We start from the raw sequence: 22,754 nt of genomic DNA, 5'->3' as shown, positions 1-22,754 counted from the left end.
AACAGATCTTCCTCCTCTGATTTTTTTTTTCAAATGCCTGGCACTAATACTTAAAGTTTAACTTCATTCTCGACATTTTAACTTCATTTTCGAAATGCAAAATAAAAAAGATCTTCCTCCTCTTCTTCTGCTTAGCTCTAATTCTCTTCTGTACTATGTACCGTTATACATAAGTAGCAAGACAAAGCTTTGGCTATCTTTTATTTGCCATTGAAATCACATTCCTTTGATTCATAAAATAACATACATTTTTCGGAGAATAAGAAGTTTTTTGTTGTTGTTTTTTTGTTTTGTATGTCCACATACTTTAGTCAAGTTGCCCTGGCTGATCAGCTCTAAAGGGAATTAATGGATTCCTGCTTTATTCACACTGTGCATGCACCAGTAGAGCTGGATCTTTAGCTACACCCTCACTGAAAATGGCAGGTAACCAACTGGTGTAAAGCTAGTGAATGACTTCATGTGGCTCCAATCTTCAGCCTTGTCTGCTGACAAAGTGAGTTTAGTTGCTCACTATATTATCTCCTCTCCTCACGCCCCCTCCCCCTCGACCAGCAGTGCCACCTGCCACCTGCTCATTTTCCCAGCATTCTTATCACCCCGCCAGCCGCAGGATCGAGGCCCACATGAACTGTATGCCACGATAAACAAGAGCTAGTTTGGGAAGTGGGGGGATGGGGGTAATGATTTTTTTACTCTCATCCGCCTCTGCCCTGTGCGGAGAAGAGCCGGACATAGTTTGGTACATGGACACCTAAAGCTAACCTCTCCCCTAGCAGCAGGTCACATAACTGGAACATCCTGGGGATTTTGTCACTCACTGTGTTGTTTTTTTCTGATGGATGTAACTCTATTTGTGGCTTTTAAAAAGTTACAGCTGCCAACAATGATTTACAGTGGGATTCAAGTGGTATTTGCTGTTTCATGAGTCGATGGTGACCTGTTTTGTTTGCCTCCCTTGTAATTTGGTCTTTGTTAAGACAATAGGAACGGTACTAAAGAGATAAACAGACTGATGGTAAGATTTGAACTCAGGTCAGCAGGGCTGCGTGTGCTTTCGGAAGAAAAATAGCAACCACTCCATGATTTCTGATACATTGATGACCAATTAGTTGAACAAAATCCTATTGTTTGCAATGGAACCCCACACTGAGACTCTCCTCAATTAAATTACCAAACTATAAACTGGAAACGAGCTACAGTACATTCGAGCACGACATAATTAAGTGTTCGCAACACTCTGAGAACAACAGGCACTGTTCTAGGTGAATTAATGCCTGTTCCCAGGTGAATACGGGGCCTGTTTGGCTCAAGGCGAACAGATGCCAAGACAGGACTGCACCAAAGGATGGCTGCTAGAGACGCACAGGCATTGATGTCAGCTTCAAACCTCACCTGTAGTACTCGGAGACAGCATTGATTCTTGTCCAGCAGAGAGAGACGGAAAGATACAAGCACAGCTATTGTTTATGTACAAGTCGTTTGAGGCAGATAAACTCGTGGTCTGTGTGTGTTTGTGTGTGTGTGTGTGTGTGTGTGTGTGTGTGTTCTCCCCCCTGTGTTAAAAAAATAGCATGCTTCTCTCCATTCATTAAGGCTCCACAGAAGGAGATTCCATTAATCTGTTCATTAGGCCACATCAAAAATGGAACTACTTATTAAAATCAGATCCAGCTGTGTACTCTCGTTAAAGCCCGCCGTACCGTACGAAGCTTAACAATGCTCGTGGCACTAGACCAAAACCCGGCCACAAGAAAGGGGGGGAAAGATTCTACTACATTGGCCTGTTTTGACTCAACACACCATGATAATTGCTCTACTCTTAGCAGGGGGCTATGAATAAACATTACTTTTGTCAGCGAGCATCTGAATGCTCCATTTCCAATTAATTTACATTTACCCAGAAATGGAGGGAATATCTGCTCTTAATCACTATGTTTTATTTTCTCAATTTCCCCCAAGTCTTTTCTCATTCTCTCATTCCCTGTCTGGCACTTTCATTCCCCCTCTCACCCACGCTCTCTTTCTTTTTCTACCTCTCTCTCTGGAAAATCCCATTAATCTCAGCCAGTGGTTTTGAACAAAAGCTATGGGCTAAGCGATTGATCCTGGCATTGATCCCACTCGCCTGAACGATCATAAAGGTGTTAAATTGGTTTCTTGGAGGATATGTATTTTTCATTGCTGGCTGCTGCAAGTAGAAGTTCCTGCTTGGAATTTCTCTCATTTCTTTAACCAAACACTGGTGATGATATTAAAATATTAAATAGATCACACCTTGAAAAAGCCTTAAATGTGGATTTTGAAGCAATTTCTTGGGAGCGCGATTTCTGCGTCGGCGTGACCCTTAGAAGCTAAATCCTTGTAATGAGTTTTGCTGCATCCAAGGTAGAGACTTGGGATTGTCTAAATGTGTAACGTAGACACAAAGGTAGAAAAACTGTTCGCTTGTGTTGCTGCAAATTCTTCTGTGAATTAATGCTGTGAAACCAAACTGGTACATTTTCACTCCAAGTGCAGAATTATGGTTTCAAACCACAAAACGATTATGTGTCATTTTTACACTGGTCCATGGCCAACTGACCTCAACTCAATGAACTATTTCAGAGAAAGATTTTTTTCATAGGTAAGCATTTCACAAGCAAGACTATGGCCTGTAGTTCAAGAAAGAGAAAGAATTATATGAATCTGCACCGCATTTGGTTGGTTTGCAGTGAGCATACAAAGACTACAGATATGAGGCTATGAAAAGTATTTAGCAGCATTGGATATAACCTACCATTTTCGTAACCTTGAGCATGCTACTCCTGTGAATTAAAATATGAGATAAAATCCAATATTATCCAAAAAAAGAAATGCCTTCCTTTCAAAGTAAGTCAGAATTATATTTCTAAAGTTTTCTATTTGGCAAATTGAGTATCGCCAAGCAAAGCAATTGGGGAAATTTGAGTTTGGACTCTTCTCTTCAAGGCAGTAGAGGTGCTCTAATACATCAGATCCACATGACAACTGTAGCATGATTTTCTTTACAAAGTATAGCTTTGATAACGTATTCTCCTTAATTTGACTGATCCTTCCAGTGACGTATATAGAAGTGTTTACTTATAGATGGTGAGAAATATTGTCACTAACCCTTTAATGAACAAAAAAACCCAAAACAATCTGGACCATGTATCATCCTATCCTATCAACCCTTTTGCAGTCTGTACACAAGAATGGTGTAGATGAGCGTGTGCACACAGTATAACTACGGAAGTACGGGGGAGTGCAATAGCTTGTCAAGCTATGCAAGGGCTTTAATTAATAAAAATCACAAATGCTACTTAAAAGAAATGACTTTGAGAAATTCCGAGCAACGTCCAGATCCGTGTGCTATTAGTGAGCGGGTAGAAGACATAAACAAGTGCCTAGTATTCAGCATACTGTCATATTTTGAAATTACAAGTAAGTAAGTCATGATATCTCCAATACAATCAGTTAAGCCAACATTAAAAAAGATAAGAAATAAGACACTGAAATAAGCCTAAGCACAGTAGGGAAGTGAAAAACAGTCAAGGAATAGCAACACAACAAGTTTGTTTCCTACTGAGTTGACATCACTGGAAACAATAAACTGGCAGTTATCTAAACTTTCCACAAGCATGTGGCAAGATAAAAATTAACCGACTGAATAAATCAGCTGTTTTATTGCTCCTTGTGAGTTCATCAGACTGCTCATGTGAACTTTGTAGTGTCATGGTGGAAATAAATCAAAGTGAAAATCAGCCAGTGTTTTACTGACTGTATTGGCTGCACAAAGATAGCATTCAGGACCTGCTTGCATGAAAACACAAGACGAAGTGCCCCGTCCAATCCATGTCAGAAAGTTCATATTATCTAAGCGAGCAGGCAGCAGATCTTGTAAGATCAGGCGCCATGAACGTTGCTCATTTGACAGAGCAAAGGAAGAGCTTGTCAGGGAAACAGCTCGTGTCGCTGGCACTTAAAAGGTCAGCGAACTGAACCCCAACCTCTGGCCCACCCTCACGCCTGTCTGTCTGTCACCAGGCCCCCCATTTCCAGGCGGGTGTCCCCAGCCCTCGTCTTGGCTGCTATCACCCGCCGTCATCCCCTCTGAGCTGTCCCCCTTTGATGACCCAGGCCTCTTGTCAGAGAAGAGCTTCCAGGCAGGCAGAGTGAGGACAGCCCTTTGATGAGGACCCCGACACTTGCCAGCACCACTGACATGCAGGGGGGTCCTTTGAAGAGGCTGGGCCTTACATGTACCCATCCGTCCTCACACACACACACACACACACACACACACACACACACTGTTACACGTGCTTCCAGGGAATGGGGAGAAATGAAGAGAAGAGGATTGGGGCGCTGTATAGAGAGATCCCTCCTTTGACTGCGTTTCTTGCACTCTGATGGTTTTAATGAAGGCATTTGAATTTTTTCAGTCTATGCTTGAGTGCAGAGAGCGACCACAAAAAAAGATGTATAGGACAGAGGAGCAGGGAGACAAAAAGAGTCTATGTGGCTGTCAAAAAAATGTTGCAAAAGGTCACAGAGGCTTTGTTGTATTTTGTCATTTGATTTTCACTTAAAACAGACATATGGGCGATATAAGACATTCAAAGACTGGATATTTTTGGATTTTATTTGCTGCATAATTCACTCTACTATTTATCTGCTATATTTTGTGAACAAGTTTTGTCAGTGTAGGCATGATAGAGGCATAATGAGCCACTAAACTTTGGTACTGCTTCAAATTAACCCTAATAATTTAACAACAGACATTTTTAACATTGTTTAATTACCTCGATTCTTCATGACTTTTCATGAACTTGCTTATAAAATTATTTTTATCTCACAACATGTTTCAGAAAAATGTGAGTAGTGGGGTCTCTGATAAGTACAATACATTTTTATTTGCTGTTTATCTGTGATAAATTGATTGACAGAACGTTTTTACAATGCAGCTCTCCCCCTGCCTCCTTTCTTTGTCTGTAAATAAAGTTTTGGCAAACTTATTTATTTCACATATCACCCATATCACATAGAAATCATAAAGTTGTTTTGAGCATAAAAAAATAATTTTATGCATCCTGGTGAATTTGTATGCACCATTTTTTGCCTGCATCCGTTTACAGTGCAAATGTCTTAAAAAATTAAAATTCTCTGCTACTTTCATGTTTAAATTGGGGTGGGACAAATACACATGTTCTAAATATTGAGGGTTCATGTCCTCTGTTTCCCCCCTGAAATCTAAAACTATGGGTATCATGTTTCTACATATTGGATTTTAATGAGGTCAGGAGCAAAGCAAACTTAATTATTATTGCAGAATCCCTGTCTGGGTAATGTGGTTGGTTTCTGCATGCTGCGTTCATACACCATAAACCTAGCAAGTTATAACCCAGAGACAACTATAGTCAGGCAGCCCAAGTGTTCATGTCCTACTGCTGCTGTTTTCTTTGGCTTTGCCATGTTATGTCTGTCTGAAAGGCAAACAGACATTGTTTGACACCAGCCCCCAAACACCAGTCATAACAATTCTAATCAATAAGCAATAGACTTCAGATTTGGCCACAGCCACTGCCATGTCATACAAGGTAATAAAGTGTTTGGCCTTTGTTGGCGGGGCTACAGTTGTTGACATCAGATTTTCACCTAAGGTCATCAGAGATTTCAACAAACACTTCACTTTGCAATTTCCAGACAGCACAAAAAGAAATTCCTTTCAGCAGTGTTCAGGCTGCACCTGCCTGCGTCGCAGACTTTTTTTTTTTTATACCATCGATCCACATTCTTCACACTACAAGTTGTGGTTGACATTGGCAATGAACATCACAGACCGTTCTCACAGACTCAGAGTAACAAAGCAGTTCACATCCAACTGCAAAACCGCAGTGTGCCCAAAAAGACACATTATTCCCAATGATACCACAAAGAGGACAATGTTTGTTGATAGGAAAAAAAAAGGGGGGGGGGGGGAAGAATGAGCCTCTCATACATTTTCCTCATTCCTTCTTGCTCAATGTGGCCCTTTTTGTCTGCGTTTGGCTATGTGGAGTAATGATTAACACAGCCAGGCATGGGAAGAGACTAACAGTTACAATGGAGGGGGTTGTTTTGGTGTACAGAACTACCGATTGACCTGCCTGAGCTTCCCGAGCTCACCTGGCAGGTCCCTGGGAGCCAGCGGCTGGCAGTCAGGAGGAAAAAAAAGGGGGCTACTTAATCATTATCATCTGTGGAATCACTCAGAAACGGCTGGCAATAGGCAAACAGATAAACCTGGCAACATTGTTAAATCAGGCACGTAACAAAGTGCTTAACTGAGTGTGGAAAGGTTCACATGAGAAAGCTTTCAAGTGTGTACAGGGGGACTTTTGAGCTTTGTGTAGGGTTGAAAAAATAATGCCAGAGGTGCGCAGCTGACTGACCTGTGAGCAAGCTTACCCTGCAAACAGCTGCCTGTGATATTTACAAGCTGCCGAGGCTGACACGGTGCCACCACAACCATTTGGTTTTTATCCTGTGTTTGTGTGAAGTGTAATCTATCAAAGGGCATGTAGCAATGGTAGAATGACATTTTCACGGACATTTGTAGTTTATATTTGTGCAGCTGGATGCACACCATGTTGATCTCTTCATGAGCTTTCATTGTTTTGTTTGTTCTAACTCCCACGAGTTAAGTAGTTACCCTGATGTGTTTATTTCTCACCAGGTGGACGACCAGATGAAGCTGCTGCAGAACTGCTGGAGCGAACTCCTCATCCTCGACCACGTCTTCCGGCAGGTGATGCATGCCAAGGAGGGCTCCATCCTATTGGTCACTGGCCAGCAGGTGAGTTGGTTAAACCCCAACCAAAAGACTTCCAGCTCCCTCCACCCTATTATTTTTCCTCTAAAACGCTGCCAACCATGCATCACTCGCTCTCCAAAGGACTCTGCAACACCTCAACATCTCCCTTAAAGCCATATTGATCACTCAGCCACACATGAGTCCCCGCTTCATTAAAAATAGATTATGCTTATGGATATATACTAATGTCACCAGAATAATCAATTTAGCATTTTTTCTCTCAGTGCATGAAGACTGCGCCAGCGAATAAATAGAGCTCTCTGGTACGCATGTTGCAGCATAGTGAGTGGGCGAACAGATAAAGAATGTGGCTAACTGTGTGTATTTTGTTTTACCGGGGCCCTTAAGGAACCTGGTGGGAGCTGATGCCTGAGGCCCAAATGGAGGTCCTCAAAGCATCAGGATACTGTGATTCTGCTTTTTGATTCATACACACACTCACAAAACACACTGTCAAACAGTAAACACAAAAGCATGCAGGGAGATCTCCTTCAGCGTTAAGGGATTTTCATAATCTCATGCACACACAAAGACATGAGAGTGCTCATCATGAATATGCCTCTGACCAGTGGCATGGCTGTCAGTGAGATGAGAAGTCATAAATTATAGATTGGCCGGCTCTCCGAAACATTGCTCTTCAACAAAATGTTTTACAACAATAGATGCTGGTATAAATATTGTAGCAAGGCAACTGCACTGTATACAGGGAAGCCCTGCTTTAACACTGTGATTCTGAATGAAGACAAGGTCGAGGGTGGATTAGAAGAATAGATAAATAAGCAGTGGTGCTACCAGTGGTGAGTCGTACAAGCTGTGGTAAATAGTACTATCATAGTGGGAGTACTATAAGAAATATCTACTTGGCTTTAACAAGGTGTTTGCAACATGTGATTCAGAGTCTGGGGCGGGATTGCTTGCACATGGTTCTCAACATGGCTGAGCTGGCGGCTAGCAGCTAACAATGCTGATTGCACGCTCTGAAATTAGCACCCAGCACCTGTCAAATGAAGGCACATTGTTGGCAGTAGCCAATCATCAGGCCATCTGGCACTTTGTCGTAACTAAAAAGATGTGCATATACATACTATACGCAGCCACTCATTTAGCGAGTTTGTGGAAGACAAAAAAAAAAATACTTGCTTCCCACAGTGACAGGTAATAAAAGGGTAATTTCAGACACTGGAGGGTGGAGGTAAGCTTCTGCAGGTACAAAACCTGCATATCAGTTGCAACCACCGTATAAGCATAGTGCGGAGCAGCGGTTAAAGCTAGCCAGTGGAATACACTCACAGGAAATGACATGCGCTAACATGCATGTGTGGCCGGCATGGCTACCACACTGATTACACACAGAGGGAGCATGACTTCATTCTCTGCTCAGAATGCCATTACTCTATTTTATCTTTACATAGTTGTTTGCTGCCATATTGATATTCTAAATGTTGCATACAGCTCCTTTAAGTCCATCATGCCAATATGCACATGAACAGGTGAAGAGAAAAAAGACAGAAAAGGACAGAGGAAGAGCCAAAGAGAAGGAGACGTATTGGGGTAACAGGTGGTGGAGAGTGGGTGAAATAAGGTAGGAGGACAGAGATAAAGTAGTATGCACAATAAGGGTAGGAAGAAAGGGAAGGAATGAAGAGGAGAGAAGCAGGGGTGATAGAAACTGATTGAGGCAAAAGTTAAAGGGACGAAGGGGTAAAGACAGGGAGTGAAAAGGAGGAAATCAGAGCAGAGATGGAGGACAGAGAATCGGACAACATGGATGAGAGGAGAGAAAAGAGAGAAAGAGGTCTGTTGAGAAAAAAGAAGGACGAAAGAAGAATGAGGCAAAAGGAGAGAGGAGTGAGGAAGGAGAAGAAGAGAAAAAGAAGGTGGTGATACAGACAAAGGGAAGAAGGTAAGGAGGTGCTGACATGAAGAGAGACAACATGGAGAAGAAGCAAGTGACAAAAACGAGACAGAAGATAAGTAAGGGCAAACTAGAGAGGTCAGGAGGAGAAAATAAAGGTGGTAGGTGACATGAAGGGAAAGAGAAGGAGATGAAATGAGGAGGGATCGAGGAGGAGATGATGAGAGCAGTTTGAGGAGACGAGAGCAGTAAGGGGAGGAGGGGCTGATAATCAGGGGAGGCGCAGGACGGCAGTTTCGTTTGCATACTTTGGTTAATGAACAGCTGGTGTGTGTGTGTGTTGGGGGCAATAGGGAAAATGTGTGTGTGTGTGTGAGTGGGTGTGTGTGTGTGAGGCTCTGAAACAGTTCATTATTTCCTATTATTCTCTGCCTGGCCAGGGGTGACAGCAGAGCGATAACACCAGGGATATTTAGAACACAGTAGCAGCATTACCCAAAGCAAATGCTACACACACACACACACACACACACACGCACATAACCAATCACATAATGACTATGTGAGACAAAATACCACGTAATTCTTGGCCACATTGGTCTTTAATGTGCTAGTAACTTAATTGTTACAATATGCTCATGATATTGATTCATGGGATATTAATAAGTATTAAGTAGGGCTGCCCCTGACTAGAATTTTTCTAGTCGACCAATAGTCGTTAGGGCCAGTAGTCGATTAGTCGTCCACATGTTTACGATATTAATTTGATTATTAAATTATATATTATCTTCAAGTGCACGTCACACACACTGAGCGAGCCGCCTGTTAATGACGCTGTCGGCAAAGCAGTAATGATTGTGCTAAGTGGCTAATGGGCATGTAGCTACTGACATGTTTCAGATGATATGCCATGTTGGTAGTAGACCAATGAAGATGAGTTTACATATCACCTTGGGTTTGTCCTTCACCTTCTCAAAATGATCCCACACTTTGCATTTCCTGCCCGACATGTTATTAACTACCCTGTGGAATAACCGCAGGTACCAGCCCTGGAAATTAGAGGCAGTACACATGCCGCATCTTAGGCCTATTGTCCATGGGACAGATGTAAAGCTCTGGGTACCGCTGCACTGAAATGATCAACTTTTCTGTATTTATCAGACTGAATATTTACAGAAGAGGAGAACGATATTTATCGGCTGTGATTGGTTTGTAACGTGACTCCTGGCTGACTGCTGAGTGTGGCCACTTCCTGTGTCTGTCCTTTCAAATTAAATTCCCACATGGTCCAGTCATATAGGTTTTGATATATTTTGACAAGGTTTGTTGTTGTTTTTTGTTTTTGTTTTCTGCAACTAAGCAACCAATGAAATCTTTCCAACTCATGACCTTTCTGGTTGACTAGTGGGCAGCCCAATGAGAAGTGTGGAAAAAAATTATAGTGAAAGCTTCTATGGTTGTCACTGTTGCCCTGTCATGGTCAGTGAGCTATTTGTAAAGAAATTCACTTTTTTTTTTAGAAACATTTCTTTCATTTTCCCTATGTAGTTTTAAATAACTTTATAATTTCCTACGTCATGTTTCGCTAAATTAGGTAGGACAGATTTTCTTGTTACGACAAAGTCCTTGTATGTTCTCATTGCATTGCATCCTGGTCTATTGTTTGCTATTGTGGGTGTCAGTATTTGTGTCCTTGTCTGACTGTGGCTGAACCACACAGACAGGTTCTGTAACAAAAGGGATGAGTGCATTGTCATGTTTCAGTAACGAGGCATTTCAGGCCTGTAACATTGTAAAAGAAGTTTCAGTTGATAAAGTTTGTTTCAGGAACATCTTGAATGTCCTCATGTTGGCACATTTTTCAGTTCTTTTTATACAAAATGTGACTTAAGGACAGACGATTTGTACAAATGGAAATTTGGACAGATGTTTCTACTCTTTCGCTTTGAATCAAGCCTCTTCTTTTCTTTCATCAGTCACTCGCTGCACTCATACTACCCTTTGAAAAGAACTCTACGGTAGCGGCAGATTTACTGTTACAGCCTGTCATTCAGTTTCTGTCTTCTGTCTATTTCTATCATCCTTACATTCCTCGCTTGCTAATTTCTGTCTTTTTCATATTTTTCCATCTTTCTCTGAACTGCTGCATGTCGTCATGTCACCAACAGCAGTGAGGAATGGCCATGAGTGTTTTGGGTTTTTTTTTTTTTTTTAGTTTTGCGTGGAAGAAAGGAGGCTCGTTCTTTTTCCTGTCACAGGATCAAACGCACTGCATAACTTGCACGAATGCAAACATGAAATGACAAAGCTTGGACTGAACTGTTGAATGATTAAGCAAGGCCCCACAGCTTGGCAAGCGAGTTTTTCAGTATGAAAATCCTGATGTTTTGATGGCACAACGCTCCTGGTGTACATGAAATTCAAATGAAGGAGAAATGCAAAAACAGAAGTTCCTCGGCCGGCCGTAGATATCTGTGCTTTCAGACAAGGTACATTTTCCATCCCCGTCTTCCACGCACTTCAAAGCCCTCTACCCATCAAACCCATCTCACCTTCCATATCCATCTTTAATGTTCTGCTAAGATTGTTCATCGTATTCATGATGGGTTAAGATTCGAAGGTTTACTCATATATTTACTCTGTCTCTCCAGGAGGGATAATAAAGTAGTATTGATTGATTGACTGATACGCAGGTCACCAGGGTTAGTGCTAAGTCTGCTATAGTGACATTATAGCGTTTTTTCTTCTCTCTTTTTACTTAAGGCTAGAAGGCAATAACCCAAGGCATCACCATCAACAGTCCAATCCTTCAATGAAGTTATTTCATGCACAGTTGATTTTATGTAAATTGATTGACACCTTGGAAGGGGGGCAGTGTCTGCTTTTCACCGAGTCATAACTCTTAACCGTCTCGAATGTAGGAAGAACGAAAAAGAGAGGGACAAAGGAGTTAAGGATAAATCGGGAGAGAGGTACAGTAATGCGGTAGAAGAGAAAGGAAAGAGGAGGAGACGGAAGAGAGGGGAAAACATGATGCATTGTTAACGTTTACTTTACTCCGACCCTTCCTTTCTTCAGACAGATGAAAAACAGGCTCCAATCATCCTATTTACACGATAAATAAATTCCAAATCCAGGGGTGTTTTTAATTGCAAATGGGGGCTCGCAGGGACCCTCTGCCTCCCTGAGCTTTAGGAACTGCGCACGCCGACATCTACCTTACCCTGAAAACCCTAGCACAGTCAATTATGGTAATGAATTGTCAATAAATATAAAAATTTAATATGGTCCTGCTTGCTTTGAGTGGCAGCTAAGGACTGTGTGTGTGTGTGTGCTGTCGAGACAAATGTGCTGCGGCTGCAAATATGCGCCCGGAGTGTGTGAAAGGAATGTGTTTGTGTGTGTGTGTGTGTGTGTGTGTGTGTGTGTGTGTGTGTGTGTGTGTGTGTGGACAGATGGGTCGGACCCAAGAAAAAAATGGGTTTATTGGAAGTCTATCTATCTATCTATCTATCTATCTATCTTTTGTCGTGTCTCTGCATGCATTGGTTTCCTTGCTGTATAGCGGAGTACAGAGAGAAGAGAAAGTCAAATCTGGCAGGTCTACTCAGTTGGAGGTGAACTCACATGCTCTCTCCATACGCCCACAGCATGTTGTCATAAAAAACTGTTAAACTGCAAAAACCCATTCCCCGCAGCTTCTCTTACACGTCCACCACTGTCTCACACTCTGACAGACAGACCAAAGCTTTTGACTCTGTGTTGAGAGCACAGTAGAGCAGGTACTGGGATGAAAAAAATCAATACATGAAGCTCATGGTGGTGATGTGTTCAGGGTACAGTCGTGTGTTGTAAAGTTGTCAATCATTTTTGCACAGTAGGGTTTTGGATTTACTGGTTAAGATAACCACGTAATGGGCAGAGATAAGCAACCAAAAGACTAACAAAAATCCAAAGTCAGACAAAAGGTCCAAAAGTAAGAGAAGAGGCTAATATCTATTAAGTCTGCTGCATCTAAACATGCTGAGTTATTTTTTTAGCTGGCTAAGAAGCTATAGCAATCTGGATATTCAATTTTAACATTCACGAATCAAAGAAAAACTCCATCAGAGCATCTCTTTACATCCCTCTCTCCCTGCTTATTCCAGGTGGACTATGCAGTGATTGCGTCACAGGCGGGAGCCACCCTCAACAACCTGTTGAGTCACGCCCAGGAGCTGGTGGCCAAGCTACGCTCCCTGCAGCTGGACCAACGGGAGTTTGTCTGCCTCAAGTTCCTGGTCCTATTCAGCCTGGGTGAGTCTTTGAAAGCGCTGAAGCGGGAAGATGTTGTTGTTGTTCCTGGCCCCTCGAATATGTTGCTGCTGCTGAGGTAGGAGTAGGGGATAGCAGGTGACAGAGAGAGGCAGGAAGGATGGGTAAGAAAGGAAGTGGAAGTAAGAAACGGAAGAGAGGGAGGGTCTGGAGATGAGGGGAAGGAGGGGGAGGAGAGGAAGAAGGAGGGTAGGAAGGCAGGGACCAGTGGTCTGGAAGGGGGGAAAAAAGAAAGTGAAGGAGGAAGGAATGAGAGGAAGTGTGGTCCTCTTCCAACAGAAAAAGGAAGAAGGCAGGCTTTTACACACAACTGGAACAAGCTGAGAGCAGAGCTGGTGGGGTGAGAAAAAGTGCACAAGACAGTGAGGGTGAGGACTAATAAGGGGAAAGGAGTGATTTTTTAAATCAGTTTAAAGAGGATTTTTAAGTTTTCACTCTCTTTTTTTAGCTGTGGTGGGTCAGAGAGGAAGTAAAGGAGCTGGGGGTCAACTGAAGAGGGGAGAAGGGAGGAAGGAAATGATGAGAAGAGGGAGACAGGAAGATGATGAAGTGGAAGAGGGAGTGGGAATTGGTGGGAAGCAGGTACCTTGAAGTATTTGGGATGGACGGGTGAGAGGGAGCTGGGAAGAGAGAGGGAGGGAGCTTGGGATTTTGGACAGGGGGGGAAAGTGGAGGGATAAGTAGCCAAATGAGTTAAGGGACGAGGAGAAGGGGTACAATGTGTGTGTGCGTATGTGTGCGGGTGCGTGCGTGCGCTCAGATCCCAAAGCTGCTCTCCACTCTCTAAGCCGAGGTCAGACACTGCCAGGAGACTGTCATCTCTGTCTCTTTCCTAACAAGTCTTCAGCAAATGGCCTCAGAGGAATACACACACACACACACACACTTGACCAATCCTATTTTAACATCCTACATTACTGAAGCCAATGATGTCAAGGTAGCTTCGCTCAACCTGGCCCCTCCATGGCACTGAGAGCAGCAGTGGCATACATATGATGAATATTCTGTTCATCCTTAGCTACCCCTCCCTCCATCCACCTGTAATCCACTAGGGTCACGCTTTCACTTCTTTACCTCCTCTAAACAAAGAAAGAGGGACTAATGAACTGCTAGGCAAAAGCGCGTGCACACACACACACACACACACACGCAGCGAGGTGATCAGGCAGGATTAATGTTTGTGTTAGTGGTGTGGTACAGCGAAGGGGGATGGATGGGGTGGATTGCAGTGGGGCTTTGGAGTGTGTATGTCTGTTTGTGTGGGGTTTTTTCATGGGGCAGGGGTGTTGCTGGGGCTCAGGGTCTAAATAATTTGGCAGAAACATCATCCATAATGAAAGGCTCACCTGAGGGATGTGTATCGCCCCCGGCAGTGCCTGTTCAGGCCTCCCCGCGAAAGAAGCCCGACACAGACGCCGTAGAGCTGGCTGAGGGGATCAGCGTTGGAGGAGGTGGGCGGGGGGAGGGCGGGGGCGGTGATGAGGAGGGACTTGTGCAATGTAAAGCCGGGAGATCTAGAACTGATCTGATTAATATCTCGTACAGCTGAACAGAGATGTGAGGCTGAGATGCATACATTTACCTGCGGGGAGAGTGCATAATGTGTGCAGGTGTGCCTTCACGCATCTGTGTGTATGCACACAGCTGCTTTTGAACCACAAGCAGAGCCAATTAATAAGGATTGTAGTGAAATGAGGCATGAAAGTAGCTCTGCACTCACTGCCGAACTAAAGGATTCACTCTCCCTCTTTATTAGCTTCATTTCATCTCTAACACTGGTCACTGTGCTCTCAGCTGGGGCCAATGTTAACAGGGTGTATTCATTATGGTAAAAGTTTTACACTGGGAACTACTATTCTACTGTATTGCTAGTGCTTACTTACTGTGACTAACCCCAGTGTCACTGATACTGCTTAAATGTCGGAGGAAATAGTAATGGTATTGCTACTGTTTATACTAGTGCTTTTCAAATGGTGACTTTGTGATAACCACACGTTATTATGGCTATATTCAGCTGGGCCCATACAAGAAGTTGACTGACTGTATCAATATGTTGCATGCACCCATTTCCTAATATAGAGGCAAACTCTAGCTGAAAAAAGTAATTTAATTGAATCAAATTTTAAAAAACCTTCAATGGGACCCTATTTGTCTCCAATCGTACAGTGTATGGCACATCATAAGTCCTGATTGGCAGCCAGTGTTAGTGGAAGCCCATACGCAGGACAGTGGATCACTTTATTGTACAGAGCAGCACCAGCAAAGATGACTTACAGTACCATTGAAAGAAAAGTCAGTAGGCATTAACACGAACGCTTCCTGTCTCATTTTTCCTTACTTTTATTGTCTTACGTCGTGATAAGATTTATAACACATGTCACGGAAGCTATTGTGCACAGATATAACTACAGGCGTGCCTTGAGATTCTGGCTTGCCCTTTGGTGTGCCTTGGACACAAAAGTTTGAAAACCACTGGTTTATGCAACGCCAATAAACACAACTACAACTTTCATCATTGCTGCTGTAGCCCTTGTTATACAGCCTGTTCCAAGTGTGAATGTTATTCCAAGTGCAAATGCTGAATGGAGGGGTGCACTGTTGTGAAGGTAGTAACAGAGTCAAATCGACATCTGTTTAAAATGGCACTAGATCCCAACGCTGTTGTGTTACAACTTACAACATGCCTCTTTTGCCTCGGGAACACTTGGCCAGTACTATCCCGACATTTATGGGTTCTACATAATGGCAGACCTTCTTTATAGTAGTATTGCTGGATTATTGTTCAAAAGGGGCTTGTAATTATCACTTCAGCCCAGTATCACCAAGAATTGAATAAGAAATGATAATAAGAAATGTTCTTGCTGATGGTTCCCACCAAACAATTTAAGTCCAATGCCAACATACTATGACATTGCAAGCAGTCGTGTGCCTTTACCTAGGACGGTGTGGAGAACAGGGTGTTGGATGGGTGTGTAGCAGGAAACTGGATCCTCATAGACCTAACATTCACCTCTAATTGACTGGAACCATCATCTTTCTCTACAACCCAGTGTCACCCCCAAGTCGTCAAAATCCGGACTTGCAGCGTCAGACGCTGATGAAAAAAGCCATCCTTTAACGCTGGCATGATACACGGCGCTCTGCAGCGTCAGGGGAAAACATGGCAGGACAAGATTGAAAGTTAAGGCAGGAATAGTCTGATTAGGACGGGTGGGTCCAACAAACGCTGACTTTCACCTGGGAGAGCGGTGTTCGCATCCCGTAAAGCCAAACCCTGTTCTTTTTTCCTAGACCTAATCACATGCTTTTGTTGCCTAAACCTAACCACCTGCATTAGTTGTTGGAGGATTGTTGTACTGAGGTAGTGCTTTTATTTTGAAAGAGACTATGTAAATGGTAAATTTCCTGTGAGAACGAAGGTGTATTTTGAAAGAAGACAATGCATGTAACAGGCAGAACTTGGCACAGTGCCCCAGAGCATCAACAACCAATGCACCCAGGGTACCTTTCACGTTGTATCTGGACATGAGAGGTCCATGAACAAACATCAATATTTCTATAAATTATAGAAACACTGGCAACATGATTTTATCACCTATACTGCTAATAGCATTACTACAACTTCTGCTCTCCTGTGTGACTCATGGAAGAGGTAGTATTTCTCCCTCTGTTTCCCTGCCTTTTTTCAGTCCCTACGATTCTGTTTGTGTCTTGATTTTTCTCAGTATTTCTCCCTCCATCTACCATCTATCTGTCTGTGGATGGATCGGTCACCTCCTCCCTGCCAGGAGAGCTCTTAGTTAGGTCAGTTGTCGATAAAGACAGGTATATAGATGTCACTTTGGCTGAGAGGAGACACTTGTCCTGATGTGTGTGTGCGTGCTTGTCTTTCTATCGCTCTCCCTCTGTCCCCTGTCACTCTTTGCCTGTCTTAAGTGAAGGCTTTCACCCTCTATCAAGGAGGAGATTATCACTCTCAGAGCATTGATCTCTTAAGTGTTGGTGGGACTGTGAGCAATGATTGTGTGCATTGGGTGTTGAGCAAGAGACCTGCAAAACAGCAGGAAGAGAGAGAGTGAGTGCTGCCTGGGTCAGAGTTCAGTAAAGGATTACTACTAGTTGTTGTATGGTGTCAGAACGCTGTTAATGGGACTTTGATTTCCTTTAAAAGGCTTACAGACCTAATAGAAAGACTGACAGGTTGTTATATATGTGACCGGTGATGTGAAAGCCCAGAGGTGAAAAATGGGTCACAAGTTCAAATTCAGGCTGAGAAAAAGTGGAAAAAAATACTCTCTTCAGGAGGAATTAACTCCAAACTGCAATGTACAGTTTAAGTAGAAAGTTATGGGGCATGTGCTTCCTAAAATGCTTCCCACTTACATATAAACAGTAAATTTGCAAAAAAAAAAAAATAATAACGACCTTCAGTGATCAACTTTCACCAAACATCATACAAATGCATGCCTGATGCATTCCACCACACAGACAGTTTCCATACTGGCAAAGCAGATGCAGTGACAGAGGTCAGAGAGTGTTCAGCCAGCAACCAGTTAACCCAGCTCTACAGGTCAGACCCCATCAGGTGTAATTGGGTGAGACAGGCGCTGCCAGTCCTTGTCAGCTGAGAGGAGAACCAGAGTAGCTGCCAGACCAGTGCGGGGTGGTAAATGCTCCCAGCGGAGAGAGCAGATTTGTGGACATAGCCCTAAATAATGCTCCCATATTGAAGCCTTTAGAAGGAACAAAGCCGGGGGAAAAGCTGCGAAAATGTGTAGAGTTTAGGCTCCTTGTTTGATTCCTCTGTAGCAGAGGTTTATTTAAAGACATCACATTGGTAGTTGTATTAACTATGTAAAGTTTATGTCCAAGTGTTTCCCCTTATGTTGCTTTAAATGTAAGAACATGCCTAAAACTACAGCTACACTTTCATTTTATGGATTACAATACTACTAATAATAAAAAAGCATTTTATTTAAACTAGGCACCTCAAGGACACCTTAGAAGACACAGCGAAAAACAAAAAGCAATGTATCCAGACATCGTTAAATCAAAGAAAGCCGTAATGTACAATAACAAGTTAATAAAATTACTGGGTATAAAATCATGATTGTAAAAACTAGGTGTAAAATCATCATCATAAAGTCATCTTCAGTGCAAAGAGATTCAAAGTAAGTGATTCTATCTCTAGTCTGTGACCACAAACTGATCCGTAATGTCATGCATGTTTATTTCATCTGCCTATTTCAGCAGTTTATTTGAAATTAAGGCTGCAGCTGATGATAATATTCATCTTTAATTAATTTTTATGATTTTTCTCTCTATAAATTTGATCCAAAACATGTCATAGAAAGCAAATAATGACCACAACAATGACAAAAAAAAAATTCTCATATGCCTTTAAAGTAGAACATATGGATAGAAAATATGGATAAAAAAATCCATATTTCCGACAGTTGGAACCTGAAAATTGTTGGTTATGCTGCTTAAAAGTCAAACCAACAAGTTTATCTCAATATAATAGACTAGACCACACATACAAATATTGATTTTCAACATTAAGCCAATTAATGCAGTTAAATAAATATGCAAAACATGTTGAAAGTATGTTAAATGTTAGCTGTTGTTTTATTCCAAGTCAGTGATCAGAGACCAGTGATGTTGTCCACTCATAAGAAACCAAGACAGCGAGTGATTCAAGAGCTGCCTCAGCACCACATTAGCTGTCCGTCAAGTGATTAGTCAGGTTCTGAGGTTAGAGTTTAGAGACACCCACCTATCCATCCCTCCCGCCCTCCATCCCTCACCATCCATCCATCCACCCCACCCCCCACCCCCCGTATTATCTCTCCTCTCGTTGCTCTGCCCTTTCTTTTTCTCTTTTTCCACATTCATCTTTGTGTGCCTCGATCTATCACAACTCCATCCTCACACCCACTTCCATCGCTCCTTGTTTATCTTCACCTACATCTGAACTGCCATTTATCTCTTCTCCTCCCTCCCTCGGCTTTTCCTCCGCCCCTTCCCTTTCTTAAAACGTCTTAACTAGAGTCATTTAAACTTGTGTTGAGTGGCCGTCTGTAAATAGGTGAAAACAAGTAAGGGCTGAGATTATTTCACCCATCTCTAACTAAATAACAAGTGAATTGATTCTGGATCTTCCATAAAGATATTGAAATCTTGTTGAGAACAAGTTTTTTTCCACCTTTCTTTACTGCTTTAACCCACCTCTCCGTTTACCTCTCCACCCCCCAACACTCCTATGCAGGGGATGCGTCTCTCATTAGCATGTTTAGTGCGCCACACACTGAAGACAGGTTTTGTGCACCGCGAGGTCAGACACCAATCTGCTGACAACAACACAAACACAGCAAACGTGATTAACCTTGATGAAAAAAAGACAAGTCTTCTCTCTTTCTCTCTCTCTATCATATTTGTCTCTCCACACAATGAGAGAAAAAAAAAAAAACACGTAATTCCCAGACAGGTACGTCCTAATTAAGCAACAGCCGAGGCTGCTCAGAATCAATGCCCTGATCCCTGACCAGCGAGCAAGGGAGCTGCTAATTCATGCACACCACCCGCCCTCTCCCCCATAAAGCCTGGCAAATATTCATTTCCTGAAATGAACCGAATCATTTAGAATTCGGTCGGGGATTGATTAACATCGAGAGGCGGCGACGGTTCAATATTTACACCCATTGAGACCGAGTTAGGGGCCAAATAATGGAGCATACAACCGGAACAATGCTTTACAACTTAATTAAAAGCAACATAATATGGACTTCCCCCCCTTTTTTGTGCTGCTTGCTGTGTAGAACCCAAGCTTTTTACTGGGCTGTAAGTGAACAGAATGGAGTCATCAACTGTACCTTTGACCTGATCAATACGTGAAGGTATTGTTAGGGTGCGTATGATCTTTTCCTGCTCTCAACATGTACCAGGAACATCAGGATAAGCTAGTAAAGCATGTATTTCCAGAATTTAGGCAGGGTTGCTCAACAGGAACACAGTTAAAATGACCTTTAATTTACTGTAAGCACAGGAGCCAGCCATAAAAGAAACAAAAGTATTCATAAGTTACAGGAACTTAAGGAAACTGCAGAAATCACACGTGTAAAGTGAGACTGAAGACAGTGTGTATGCTGTCTTTGGCCCGCATTAGGACTCGTGTTAGATAAAGTCACATGTAAAGACAGCAGACTCGAACTAGATACACGTGGCTTGCAGACATTTCTCATGCAAAATGTTTTAGCTCATATGCAATTTCACATGTGAGGTATTACAATTCAGATGTCATTTTTGCCTCACTAAATGTTCATAAGAAGATATCCAGATACTGTGCGAGGGATGTGCATGAAATGTGGCACAAATCATACTCCATAGCATGTGTGTCTGTGTGTATACAGGCTAGCAGCCCCTATGTTTGACATGCTTGACTTATGTTTGCGTGTCCCACAAATTACAGACTCAGTGACTGGATTGGTGCAATGACAGCAGTAATGGAAAATACAGTAGCTGTGATTGCAGTGGGGCTAAGACTATAAATGTATGTATAAGGTTCATAAAGTGCAATCCATGCACGAAGCGGCTGCATCTAGTGCTTTTTCATCACTCTGTTTTGAAACTTGGTGAAGTGCTCGGCAAACACGTGCTGATTGAGAAGTATTGCACTCACATATTTCAAACAAATCTTTTTACTCCCCATCAGCTTCCTTCTGGCATCACTGTGACGCGGGAAACAAACAAAAAAAAACATCTGCTCAAACTTTGTCCCCGGCAGAAAAGCCAACCCCATCTATAATCATGTTTGAGTGTCCCAACTTTTCTTTCATCTCATCAGGAGTAGGTGGGAGTGTGCCCTAAAGCAATGAACCTAATACTTCCGCCTATTTTCTGTCAATTTTAGCCTAAGAAATCTAACATGGCGTGCAGTCGGCTCCTGACGCCGGCCGCCACTTTGTAGGGAATTCCATGTAATGAGGCTGCCTAAAAGGCTTTCAGACTTTATCAAGCAATAAAAGCTCCAGGTCTCCAGCCCGCCACTATTACCTGGCAATACTGCAGGCTGTTGTCATTAAGCAGCAGTTGCGGTGAGTTGTGGTGGTGGTGGTGGCGGTGGCGGGGATGATGAGGACTGCTGCCTCTCACCCTTGACCTGACTCCCCCTTTAGCCTCAGCCCTTATATCTCCCCTGAGATACGTTACTGTTTTCAGATGGATTTCGACATTTCCCAGATTATCTCCAAAGTATCTCTCCAATTTACAGCTCAAACGTGCCGTCTTTTCTTCTCTTTTTAAGTCTTATCACATTCTTTCAAGGATTTATATGGTGATTATGTTGACATTGTTCTTTATCTAGTTCCAAACAAGGCCAGTTATCAGACAGCAAAGCAACATAATAAGGGGGGGTTGTTTAAAAGGGGATTTGTAAATAGACGCAACCCCAGTATTACACACTTAAGTGATAAATAAGTGATAAGATAAAAAAGCCACATTATTGTTGTTCGTAAAGGGGATCTGGTAGATATAGAGCATAGTGTATGAATGAGTCTTATAGATGCTAACATAATCACTAGGATTGAATACACCTGTAAACCAAAGTACACTGGAGACACAATGGCTACATGCATGAGATATTCTGATTTTTATCCTTACTCCAAAAACAAGACAATATTCCTACTAAGCTGTGTACATGGCGAATGAAAATGAATATTCCACCTGTTTACATGCAGCTGTACATACATGAAAATATGAGAAAGAGGTTTGAGGTGCTTCAGGTGCCGTGTGAACACAGCATTCCTCATTTATTCCTTTAACCACCTTCTTGACAAGGTTGGCATTGCGGTATTTGCGCATATCCCGAAACCTGTTGATATCCAAGTCTTTTGTTGTGTTTAAAATTTATGTTTTGCTCCTTATGACCAGAAATGTGGGCTTTTCTTTTGGGCATGTATCTCTTCCCCAGCCCTGTACACCTTTGGCGAGTTGGTTTGTTTTTGTTTGCATTGTAAAAATGTCCAAAGAATGCTCCTAAAACCTGGGTTAATACCGCCATGTCCCACATATCTTAATTGGAAAATGCTAAATTCGGAGTAAGGAACAGGTTTGGAATATCCAAATGGAACATGCTTTTACATGACCCTCATAAAATTTAAAATATTGTCGTATTTGAAATAACGGTGTTAATTATGTAAACATAGTCAGTGTCTTATATATAAATACAGATATGTCTCCTAAGACTTGAGAACCCAAGTCATGCCAAGTATACTGTAGTAGGTTAAAAGTCCTATTATAACAGAGTTACTCACGTATATGACCTATTCATTTTCAATAGGATAATCCAAAGAGACCTTTAATGTGAAACCACAGTATGGCTCTCCAAAATCTTGAATTGTCTAAATTTTGACATTTGTACGATGTGCATCTTGGCCCAGTGGAATAAAGAAGTACATTAATGTTTCATAGTTTTTTTCAAGGCTCAAGTGTATCAAGGTGGAACCAAAAAGTGCTTTTTATATATTTATTTATTTTAAATGCAGTAATAAAATACACTTTTTTTGTATTTACTCTTACTCTGTCACCTTAAGAAAAATGCTCCAGAAAATTAAGTAATAACACTTTTTTGTTTGAGCATAGTGCACAAGTTATCTCATTCCAAATCATGCAACTTTATCTGTTGTGATCTCATCCCCACTTGTTCACTTGTTGACCACTATTTTTCCACTT

The 22,754-nt window shown here is 42.2% G+C and overlaps 1 protein-coding gene across 1 annotated transcript in view; it reads left to right on the top strand.

Moving 5' to 3' along the window:
• nr5a2 (nuclear receptor subfamily 5, group A, member 2) overlaps positions 1-22,754 on the top strand; it is a 76,011-nt gene that overhangs the window by 33,814 nt on the left and 19,443 nt on the right. The window contains exons 5-6 of the mRNA XM_049587139.1: positions 6,719-6,838; positions 12,860-13,007. Coding sequence (XP_049443096.1) covers positions 6,719-6,838; positions 12,860-13,007 — 268 coding nt within the window. The remainder of the gene's footprint in view (positions 1-6,718; positions 6,839-12,859; positions 13,008-22,754) is intronic.

Source organism: Epinephelus fuscoguttatus, linkage group LG10 (assembly GCF_011397635.1).
Source record: "Epinephelus fuscoguttatus linkage group LG10, E.fuscoguttatus.final_Chr_v1".
Taxonomy (NCBI): domain Eukaryota; kingdom Metazoa; phylum Chordata; class Actinopteri; order Perciformes; family Serranidae; genus Epinephelus; species Epinephelus fuscoguttatus.
This window is presented reverse-complemented; position numbering and strand designations above follow the sequence as displayed.